Source organism: Pristiophorus japonicus, chromosome 3 (genome assembly GCF_044704955.1).
Source record: "Pristiophorus japonicus isolate sPriJap1 chromosome 3, sPriJap1.hap1, whole genome shotgun sequence".
Lineage (NCBI taxonomy): Eukaryota > Metazoa > Chordata > Chondrichthyes > Pristiophoridae > Pristiophorus > Pristiophorus japonicus.
Genome location: NC_091979.1, coordinates 64,220,869 through 64,233,267, shown reverse-complemented (window position 1 = coordinate 64,233,267; position 12,399 = coordinate 64,220,869). Strand labels below are relative to the sequence as shown.

At 41.9% G+C, this 12,399-nt stretch overlaps 1 protein-coding gene across 1 annotated transcript in view; it reads left to right on the top strand.

Moving 5' to 3' along the window:
* LOC139253903 (histamine N-methyltransferase-like) overlaps positions 1 to 7,268 on the top strand; it is a 64,001-nt gene extending 56,733 nt beyond the window's left edge. Inside the window, exon 8 of the mRNA XM_070873602.1 lies at positions 6,904 to 7,268. Coding sequence (XP_070729703.1) covers positions 6,904 to 7,244 — 341 coding nt within the window. The 3' untranslated portion in view covers positions 7,245 to 7,268. The remainder of the gene's footprint in view (positions 1 to 6,903) is intronic.
* Positions 7,269 to 12,399: the final 5,131 nt, after the last annotated feature.

The following is a 12,399-nucleotide window of genomic DNA, read 5'->3' as shown; positions in this document are numbered from 1 at the left end:
CAAATTGGTATCTGCAGTGAAGTCCTTTTATCTTACAAATTACGTCACTTTACAACACATGCTTTAGCACTACAAAGCTGTTAATATCGAAGGCTAAGCTTTTGATATTAACCATCCTGCATTGTGACAGGGCAGTATAAACAAGTGCAGGTCTTTTGACACCGGTATAAACAAACATACCTAGCACTTAACTCTCCAGTGTTCATTATCTCACTTTCCAATCTGCATTAACTCAAGGCCAGCATACCTTAAAGTCTAACTGTTTAAAGCATAATGCATCAGTATTGTCCCTTACAAAATTCATTTAAAGGGGAAAATAAAACAAATGTTTGGTCCCGTATACAATCAAATATATGTCCAAAAATCCGCTCCAACAATATTCCCCCTTTTGGTCCTGGAGGATGTTTACTAAATCCAGATGCCCACAATGATAGTAGCATATATTCGTCCTTTGAGGTATGTTACTTCCCTGATGTTCCGTATATGCCTGTAGCTCTAGGCTACCCTTCAAAGATAGTGGTTGGTGTCATTGTCGTCTGTTTCTTCATCCTTGGTGTCTTCAGGTATTTCCATCAGGTGTGCTTCTTCTTCGGCGATTACACTGGCTACTGGCATCAGTCGAGCCATCATAACTTTACAGCAGATATTAAAACACCCGATAATCAGACAGCAAGTAATTATTATTACAACCAGAATAATTACTCCATGCATAAGATAGGACCCCCAGGATCCCTCTAATAGCCAGTCAAATCAGCCAGATCCTCCTGCTGTCGTGGATAACTTCTTTACCTCCCTTCTTATGTGATCAGCGAGGTTGGTTATGTTTTCTGAATTATCGGGAATGTAAGTGCAACATTCAGCTCCAATTAAGGCACATGTGCCCTCACTTTGTGCTAGTATATAATCTAGGGCCATTCGGTTCTGGAGTACCATTGTGCGTATGGCTACCATTTCAGCTGTTATGCCCTCTATTGCTTCAGCAGTGTCGTTAACTATCTGTTCCAGTACCCTATCTAGGTTACGTAATTCATCCATGGTGCGTCCTATCCCGAATGGGGGCATCATGACCCCAAATAGCCTCTCTACCGGGGTAAGATCTCGTCTTAGTCAACCTGGTGTCTGTACTTCTGCTAAAGTACGTACCCGTCTGACAAAAGGGACCACATATCCCAAATAACAGGACCCCCTCCAGTTCTGAGGCAACCAGGGGTAGGCCATGTGCCCGCACACAAAATAAGTGCCATTGTATGCTGTTAGATTCGATCCCAATCTCTCTCTCAGCCCCCATCGCCACCTAATCTTAGGGTCCCAGTCCTGGCTACGTGTCTGATTCTTCAAACCCTCTATTTCAAAGAACCCCTGGTTTGTTGTTTCGCTGGCTATTATGTTCCACCTGGTGAGGTTAAAGTATCCTGCTACAAAACCTGTTTCCTCACCGGTCAGGTTTCTAGTGAAACAAATGTCAGCGGTGGGCCTTCCAACTCCTGAGGTGTTGGTCAAAACCAGGAACGGGGGTCGTACCGACCTATTGTATTCCGACTGGTACCATCCGTCAAATGCATCCAAAAGGTAACCCCCCGATCTCCACGTTTCTTTATCCCCACTCTGGTTCCAAGTATCATTTACTTCCCCTGTACCGTTTTGTCGCATTACCCACTCTGCTACTTGCGAAATGTTAAGGGAGATTGACCTCAAAGGGATGCCTCCTTTGCTATGTATGGGGATGTGCGAACATACCCAGCAACTGGAAAAGTTCTCATTTTGCGCATAAACATAAGACATGTACAAAAAGGTATTCACATGTAACTCTCGTTTCGGTCTAGCTAGCAGGCCGGACCTAACACGAACTATGATAATCGCACCGATTGCAATATATAGTTTCATCTTATTACTCTATAATTAACAAATAGTCAAAGGCAAAATGGCCGTATGGCTTGCTTGAAGAATCTCTCGCTGTCAATCTGTAAATAGACAAACAACAACAACTAATATGTGTGCTAAACGGCTGGTTCAAAAACCTTAAGCTGGGTCCAATGCTTCCATTGTCCGTTCCCTTTAACATCGATGCAGGCACAAGTGTCCCTGCTGATTATAACCTCATACGGTCCTATCCATTTTTGGGGCAAACCCGGGAGGACCCTTACCATAACGTGACTTCCCGCCAACGGGACTTCAGGGAGCTTTGTAAGCTCCGCTCCCGCGTCTCTTTCTTCCTGATTGTCCCTAACTAATTTACGCATCCCTTTTAATTGAGTACTTAGTTCCAAAACATTTTATCTTTTAATGGGCCTACATCGGCCCCCCCCTGTTATGATGTTCTCTGGTAATTGCATCGCCCTTCCTGTCATTAGTTCATAAGGAGTTAATCCGGTTGTCCGGTTTGTCGTGGCTCTTAACTTCATCAATATAATGGGTAATACTTCTGTCCACGTTTTTCCGGACATTTGCATGGCCTTTGCCAGGGCATTCTTAAGGGTACGGTTCATGCGCTCTACCATTTCAGAACTCTGCGGCTGGTAGGGGATGTGGAATTTTTCCAGTGAAGTGGGTGCCTTGGTCGGAATCTATTTGAAGAGGCACTCCCCACCGGGGAATCACCTGCTCGGTCAATATCCTTGCCACTGTTGAGGCAGTGCAATCACGTGTGGGGAAAGTTTCCACCCACCGGGTAAATTGATCTATAATCACTCGGCAATATCTTTTTCCATGGGATAGGGGCAAAGGACCTGTGAAATCAATTTGTCCGTGTTCCCATGGCCCCCGTGGACGGGGCTGGTGTCCCATTTTAATTTTAATGGGTCTGCCTGGATTATATTGTGCGCACGTAACGCATCGATGGCAATATTTGGCGATAACTCTCCCCATCCCTTTCCACCACCAATCTCTCCCAAGACTCCCGGTCATGGCCTCTCGTCCTGAATGAGACAGGCCATGATGCAACTCTAATAAAGTATTCTGTATGCATTCAGGCACCATTACCTTGTTGTTTCATCTCCAAACGTTATCCTTCCCTTGTGTTGCGCCCTGCTTTGTCCACATACCTATTTCCTCCTCAGAAGTGTCCTGGTGTAGTTTCTCAATACTTATCTATTCGTCTCGGGCCCCAGCGGCACTGACTTAATTTTAATAATTTAAAATCATTATCAATGGAGAGTGTTTTTTTTACCTCTTCTCATTTTTTTTTTATTTCAATCGCAAACACCCCTTCTCCCCCATGCTGTCATATAATCGTGTACTATCCCAAATACATATCTACTGTCCGTATAGATATTAACAATCATATTTTCCGATAATTCCAGTGCCCGGGTGAGGGCTACCAGTTCTGCCACTTGAGCTGATGACCCCCCATTACTTCGCCCTGATTCAACTGTCTCTAGATCCTGGTTAACGACGGCCCATCCGGTACGAGGTCGTCCCTCTACGTATTTTCGTGAACCGTCCACAAACAAGGTTTGTTCTGTGGTTTGAGGGGGGGCGTCTTTTATTCTATCCTCTTCCATATCCTCACATACCTCTTCTCAAAAGTGGGATTCCCCTTCACCCATCATACCTTCTGCGGGGTTGTTTCCTACATCCCTAATTATGGTTACCGCTTTGTTGGGTGTTAAGAGGACTGCTTCCCACTTTGCCCGTCTCATATTAGATACGGTTTTCAGTTTTCCTGTGTTTAACATTTCTACCAATGTGTGTTTAGTGTGGAGAATGATGTTTCCAGTCATCACCACAGGCTCGCTTAATTTTTACCGCCCAAGCTGCGTAATCTAGCGCGGCTATACATCTAGATAACCCAGTCACCACCGGGCTTTTGGTGGTAGAGTAATAGGCTAGAGGTCTCCTTTTATCAGGGATAAAGTTCCGGCTGTAATTAAAGAGGCCCAGTACCTTCCTCACCCCCCTTACCATTACTGGTCTCGGCATGTCCTTGACAGCCTTTTTCCTATCCGAGGGCATTTCTTTCAGCCCCTTGAGAGGCAGTACCCTAGGTACAGGACCTGGGATTTCCCTACCTGGGCCTTTTTGGGGAGTTAGTGGTGCTAACTGTTTCTTTTAAGATACCCTTTTACACTAGCCCTTTTACTATTTCTACAACCGCTGTTCTAGCTTCAGGTCCTATAGGGTATTATGGCAAGTCCCCCTTTTCTGCCCTCCTCCTGTTCCCGTGGCAGAGACCTTTTCCTGCTTTATCTTTTTCTTTTCTAAACTGCTAAAGTTACTGTTTTAGCCTTTTTCAAAAGTCCCTTTTACACCTTCACAGATAGCTCACCACTCACCCAGGAGTTTGACCTGATCCCTGAAGTATTTCTAAATTTAAAACTCTTTTTATTTTACTGAGCTAGAAGCTTTCATGTCAAGGTTTTACACAAAGGAAAATGGGAGCGTTTTAAAAGGCATTCTTTATCTCATTCCTAGACTAAATTTATGTCTTTCAACCCAATTGCATGTTTTCTTTTGACAAGTAAGTGAGCGTGTCAAATTCTTTTTTTTTTACTACCGGGACCATGTATTTTTATCTTTTACTCAACAAACCTATCCTTTGTGCATTTCCTAGCTCCGTAACTTATCATCCGAATATATCCACACCTTCGTTTCTAACTGAAAATGTAATACCATAAGGTTCACAGTTTCTTAAACTTCCCACATACAGGACAACACTACGAAGGGTTAAAAAACATTTCACTCTGTTTGGAAAGCGTGGATGGAGCTAAAACAGGCAGACAACTCCACACCTTCCCAAGCAGGCTTTCATTCATTCCACAGTCAAAATCACTCGAGTACTCTCTTCATTCAAAATAGACACTCACAAAAGTCTCTCTTCATTCAACAAAGCTTATGTCTGGATCCATATGTCACTTAAGATAGTCACTATCAGCTTTTTTATGGCATTACGTAATTACGCAAGTTACAATTAATGATAGGAATTAATTAATGACCCGGGAAGCCCGCGTTTTACATTCCCTTCCTTACCTTCCATGTTCGCCATTCTCGGACGTTTCCCTTTGTTTCTGTAATACTCACGGCCACGACTATTCTGTGGAGACCCTTTGTCTTCGCAGCAAAGCTAGCGTGTTTCCTTACCACCGGAGTTTTCGGCTCTAGGTTGGATCGATCAGTTCCCTTCCGCACCGACCTTATTTACTAAAGGGACAACTCAAACTAGTTAGTCAGCCTCTTCCCGCTATCTGTTTACTCGTATCTTATACACTATCCCATCGTGCCCGTACACCTCTCTTTTCAGTCTCTAACACCAGATTCCAGATACTGTCTTAAGTGATCACGTCTGATCAGACAGTATCCTGTCGTGACGCCATTTTGTTGTGGAAAAATATTTCCGAGACTGTATAATATATAAAAAGAGAGGTTTATTAAATCGGAGACAAAGCTTTGGGAGAAGTGTTAAAGACCCCTGTCTTTGAACCATCTTCTCAAATTGGTATTTGCAGTGAAGTCCTTTTATCTTACAAATTACATCACTTTACAACACATGCTTTAGCACTACAAAGCTGTTACTATCGAAGGCTAAGCTTTTGATATTAACCATCCTGCATTGTGACAGGGCAGTATAAACAAGTGCAGGTCTTTTGACACCGGTATAAACAAACATACCTAGCACTTAACTCTCCAGTGTTCATTATCTCACTTTCCAATCTGCATTAACTCAAGGCCAGCATGCCTTAAAGTCGAACTGTTTAAAGCATAATGCATCAGTATTGTCCCTTACAAAATTCATTTAAAGGGGAAAATAAAACAAATGTTTGGTCCCGTATACAATCAAATATATGTCCAAAAATCCGCTCCAACACTGTGTCTTAAGAATGTATGTTTGTTGTAAATTATGTATTAATTCTTTAAATGCTAGCCATTGCTTGTCTACCATCATAACTTTTAATGTAGTTTCCCAATCTACCTTAGCCAACTTAACCCTCATAGCTACTTAATTTCCTTTGTTTAGATTTAAGATCTTAGCTTTGGATTTAACTAAATCACTTTCAAACTTAATGTAAAATTCTATCATATTATGCTCACTCTTCCCTATGGCCCCCTTTACAACAAGGTTATTAATGAACCCTGTCTCATTGCACAATACTAGACCTAAAATAACCTGTTCTCTAGTTGGTTCCTCAACATACTGATGTAGAAAACCATTTTGTATACATTCCATGAATTTGTCCTCCACACTATTACTACAAATTTGGTTTGCCCAGTCTATACGTAGATTAAAATCCCCCATGATGATTGTATTACTTTTGTTACATGCACCTCGAATTTCCTCATTTATACCATGCCCTACATTACCACTACTATTTGGGGGCCACTCCCACCAATGTTTTCTGCCCCTTGCTGTTTCTTAGCTCCACCCAAACTGATTTTACTTCTTGATTTTTCGAGTTAAGATCCTTTCCCTCTCTTTGCAGTAGAGTCAATAGAGATTTGTGAAAGGGAGTTAAATGCTTCAAAAAGGGAAATGTTAAAAGGTATGGGGAATGGAATGGAATTAGATGTGGGGAGAAACACTCGATGGGGAGAATAATTTTTTTTTCTGTGCTGCATTGCTCTATGATTCTCTCATATTTGAAACTGGAGAAACTGAGAAACTGTACATTACTTTTCAACAGCAAATCAAGATTAACAATATACAATCTATAGACCAATTGACAAACTCTTTCCTAATGTATACCAACCATTAAAGTTATACATGCAATAACTCTCTTTGGGTAGTTTAGCATACATATGTTACAGCAGGTTTATTTGTTCCCCAGAAAACAGAAATAATTTATAAATACTATCAAGACATAAAGAAATAATTTACCGAGGACTCCTACTTAATATAACCAATTTTGGCAGCAGCTTTTCAATCATATTAATATATCTTTGAAAATATATTTCAAATATTACTATCAACAGATGATGGTGGATGGCATTCACTCTGGGAAACATTTGGATCCCGTTTTCCTCGCAGTTGTCTTTTCCTTGATGTCCGCAAAATGCTTGATGACATGCGAATGAAGTATAAGATCTATGAGCTTTCCTCTGACCTAGATATTACAGAGTATTTCATTGAAGGAAATGAAAATGGGGAGCTTCTGTTGGATTTCCTCACAGAATCCTTGCACTTTCGGAAAACCGCTCCCACGGATCTGAAGGCTGAAGTTCTTCAATACCTACGCCAGCCTCAGTGCTCAAGAGAGGAAAATGGGAAAATTATTTTCAACAATAATTTGCAAGCAATTGTGGTTAACTATTGATTTGATTTCTGTCAATTAGTCATTATCCAGCTAACTTCATTTATCATTTTCTTAATAGCTACAAATCTTTCTCAAGATTTGTTGATGTTAAGATCTAGTAGTTATTAGATTGTGCTTGCACCAATGTTTTGACTTAATCTACTAAGTTGCTCTCTAATTTGTAATGTAATTCCTCACAATATAAATGATATAAAATTCATGGATGAAGTGCTGAACCTTTGAAAATATCTTCTTGTAACTCAATCATTTTGATGAATCCTACACTTGACCATTCATTGTTACATTTCCCTGGTGTCTATGCCACAATGTCCCGTGGAAAGCTAATTTTGTTTCATCTAAGAATTGGCAGTGGGGATTTTTGTTGCGGCAGAATGAATTTATTTGCTCTCTTTTTACTTCTGACATCTTTATACCTATTGCCAGTTGCATTCTAAGATAAAGGCTAATTTACTCGCAATATTTCTGAGGCAAGGATCAGGAACTGAAACATACATTACTAAGGACTAGTTTTCTGCACTTTTCATTAGGTTCATTGGGCTGGATTTTCGGCTTTCTCCGTTCCGGGGCGAAAACAGAAACATGTGGGAAAATTACCGGTTTCACAACATTACCGATTTAAGGCCTAACATTTGGCACTTGGGGTCTGCACCAGGGGCGCAGTGCAAAGGGAGGCATTGCACTATTATTCGGAGCTCAAAAACGTGATGCTCGCCAACTTTAGTGCGAGGTCAGGAGCGCTGCGAGAGAGGCCTTGGGAGGGGCAAAAAAAACATTCAAAAAATATTACCAAGACCCTTATCTAACAAATCGCTGCAACAAAATTAAAAAATTAAAACTTTAATTAAGGAACCGAGAATAGCGACCGGGCTTAATGACCGTGCTTAGCGACCGAGTTTTCACTGCGGAGGGTCAAAACTCGGCGAAAACCAGGTCACAAACCAACCGAAAATCCAGCCACTTTATGTAGGTAGAGAATATTTTTGCAGGCTACTGGAATTACTTTATAACATTTAATTCTACTTGATAAACATTGGTTTTATTGTCTGAGCATTGCCAAGTAAAGTAGCGGAGGTCACCAAACTCCAGATAGTTTGAAAACATTTTCAGGAACCAGTGGGAACTGCAAAATACATGACTCTGGCCTATCTTTGTGTATTTGCTTGTAGTTTAATAGCCAGATAAGGAGTATTTTCTGTATCATTTAACCCTAAAAATCTTTTCATACATATTACTATGGCTACATGATAAACATTTTAGAAGAGTCACAGAAACTTATAACTATATATTGGTTTTATTGTCTCGACATGCCCATGTAAAATAGGCCGAAGCCACCATACTTCCGATAGTTTTGAAGCATTTTTAAAAGCAGATAATAAAAGGACAATGTTCTTTGTGTTTTGTGATGTACACAAATATCCACATAGAGCTTGTTTACTGGCAACTGATTTTCGACAGTAATTTGCTTTAAACAATTTTCTTTGTAGAATGTCAGGATTATCACAACTTTTACAAAGCATACACCTACAACCAGTACCATAAAATAGCCCTGAAATATTTCATTTGAAAACACTGATCGTGTGATCCATGAGACAAAATTCTTTGGTGTAAGTCCAGTACCCAGTATACCTCGAAAAGTGCATTGAACTATTGATCTATGTGGCAAATACCAGCTTTTTGGCAAAGCGTGACAATACCTGTAGTAGAAGTTTATTAATATGTGATTGTAACTGTACATGTTTCAGTAATAACACATCCTGTGATGTTACCAAGAGCTTAATAACATGGCTAAATCTCAAATATGGTCAATAATCACAATGTTTTATGATTGTCAATAAAAGTGCAAGGAATAAGTATTTGTAATTGTAATTCTTCTGAGGTACATATCACAATTTGTTCCATAGTGACATGTTCTTCGAATCAAATTTGTATTAATTGTTTTTAAAACACACTTACTTACATTTATATAGTGTGTCTTTTAATGTAGAGAAATGTCTCCAGGCACTTCACAGAGGAAGAAAAGAAATGGATGGATGCAGAACCTTTGTGGGTTTGCTTGGAGAGGTTTCAAAAGACTGTCTCCTTGTGTTCATTCCATCTCAAATACCGCTATTACTGTTATCTTTTGCATTGGTACCTCACTGATTTGCAAAATACTTTATTCATCCTGTAACTTGTATGTACACCATTGCCAAGTAGCACATTATACCACTGCTCTATACGAGGTTTATTTGTGCTGTTCTAGTGCTGGAAACAATTATTTTCTGAAAAATACCGAAAAAATAATTACTCTCTCTTCCTTATAGAGCTGGCTGAAGGTATATCAGCAAAATACAAACGAGTATCTGATAGTAAATTGCATCTAATTCAATATTACTTCCTTTTTATATCAATGTATTTAGTGATGATTTAATAATCAAGTCAAGTATAACAGTTAACTTGATATAGTTGGGGAAACTTTCCTTTGTAAATACATTAAGTTTCTGTTTTTGCCTCGTTCTTCTCTTGTCATCTGCTCTTTAGTTAAACTTTCATCTTACTGGCTCACACAAACACCATCACCAGATATATTGGGCCTGTTCTGGCTGGGAATAAAATGATGTGTTAACAACCCACACTGTTATTAATGTGCAAATTGGCCAACAAATTCAGGGATTAAGAGGTACAGTATGAGTTGCGAATCTCCAGAACTTGCTGGTTATTTACACCGTCCCACCATTTTCTTTGCACAATGAGCAACGCAGATTTGCTACACGACCTGCTATTTTTGACATCGCCGTTCCCAGCAATACCCTTTCCTAAACATGCACAGGTGAATGTGCGTTCAGCTGCACAGGGGACCCCCAATCAACACTACTTAAAGGGATACATCCAACTTGCAGGCAAGTTGATTTCTTTCCCTTGTACTGGCTCTTGCAGATTTTATATCAATTCTGGCTTGCTAGAAGTCATATTGGGGGAGAAATTCGGTATGGTAGCGCACCCAGTTAGTGCATGGCGAGGGCGCTGGTGGGTCGAATCCAGCGTCGCACGGCAAATTCGCTGGCCCCATAGCGCCGGCGATAATAGTTAGCGCCTTGGCACCTTCCACTATATAGATCATAACATCATCAATCATGCAATGCTTGCTGGGTGCCCGATCTGCAAACTTCAGTAGCCTCCCCACCTTACTGCCTCGTGTGGACAGCGCCAGGGAGTAGAGGCATGAACCAGACGGCTGGCAGGGCGCTACTTAAAGAGTGTATGACCTCGCCCTCTGGGGAGCTGGCATCTGCACTACTCTTTCCCCCTCGCCTGAGTGTAGTCCACTCGTGCCCGGTGACCCACCATGTGCCTCTATACTACTCTCCCAAGTTCACGCAGTGACATTTTCTGAACTGATGCCAGGGAGGGTCAGATCAAGTGAATGTGCCTCTTCTCCATCATTCTTCTCCTCTACTTCTTGCTGCACAGGCTGGGCAGCTGGCGGTTATTGGGTATCTGAAAGGAGAAAGGCACAAGGGTCGGGTTGTGGTGAGGGGAGGGGCAAAACACAGATGTACATGTTTACACCACTAGCAGCTTGTAAGTGTGAAGCAATTGTGGGATGAGAGGAAGTGAGATGTGGGAAGAATGATTAAATATGAGCAAATCGTTATCATCAATGCTTTCAACCTCACCAAGCGCCATGGCCTCAGTGACGGCCCATCCAATGATCTCCAGCACAGTCTGCTCCAGCACAAACAGGTTGTACAGCCATGCTTACCGCCCTGCCCCCACTGCCCTGCCCCCACCCCCGCCCCTCCACCCACGCCTGATTGTTCCTGTTTGCACCGGTTGTGTGACCCCATGGCCTGCAAGAGAAAGTGAAGTGTGTCGATGTGTGTGGCGCAATGTGTTTAGATGATGTGCCTGTCATGGTTGAATTGTTGGCATTGTGTGCAAGGTTGGCAGATAGGAAGCAGAGAGTCGGGATAAACAGGCCCTTTTCAGAATGGCAGACAGTGACTAGTGGGGTGCTGCAGGGCTCAGTGCTGGGACCCCAGCTATTTACAATATACATCAATGATTTAGATGCAGGAATTGAGTGTAATATCTCCAAATTTGCAGATGACACTAAGCTGGGTGGCGGTGTGAGCTGTGAGGAGGATGCTAAGAGGGTGCAGGGTGACTTGGACAGGTTAGGTGAGAGGGCAAACGCATGGCAGATGCAGTATAATATGGATAAATGTGAAGTTATCCACTTTGGTTGCAAAAACACGAAGGCAGGATATTATCTGAATGGCGGCAGATTAGGAAAAGAGAAGGTGCAACGAGACCTGGGTGTCATGGTTCATCAGTCATTGAAAGTTGGCATGCAGGTACAGCAGGCGGTGAAGAAGGCAAATGGTATGTTGGCATTCATAGTTAGGGGATTTGAGTATAGGAGCAGGCAGGTCTTACAGCAGTTGTACAGGGCCTTGGTGAGGCCTCACCTGGAATATTGTGTTCCATTTTGGTCTCCTAATCTGAGGCAGGATATTCTTGCTATTGAGGGAGTTCAGCGAAGGTTCAGCAGGCTGATTTCTGGGATGGCAGGACTGACATATGAGAAGAGCCTGGATCGACTGGGCCTTTATTCACTGGAGTTTAGAAGGATGAGAGGGGATCTCATAAAAACATATAAAATTCTGACGGGACTGGACAGGTTAGATGCAGGAAGAAAGTTCCCGATGTTGCGGAAGTCCAGACCAGGGTACACAGTCTTAGGATAAGGGGTAAGCCATTTAAGACTGAGATGAGCTGAAACTTCTTCACTCAGAGAGTGGTTAACCTGTGGAATTCTCTACCACAGAGAGCTTTTGATGCCAGTTCGTTAGATGTATTCAAGAGGGAGTTAGTTATGACCCTTACGGCTAAAAGGATCAAGAAGTATGGAGAGAAAGCAGGAAAGGGGTACTGAGGTGAATTATCAGCCATGATCTTATTGAATGGTGGTATAGGCTCGAAGGGCTGAATGGCCTACTTCTGCACCTTTTTTCTATGTTTCTATGTGATGGTTTATCAGTCATTGAATGTTGGCATGCAGGTACAGCAGGCAGTGAAGAAGGCAAATGGCATGTTGGCCTTCATAGCGAGAGGTTTTGACTATAGGAGCAGGGAGGTCTTACTGCAGTTGTACAGGGCCTTGGTGAGGCCA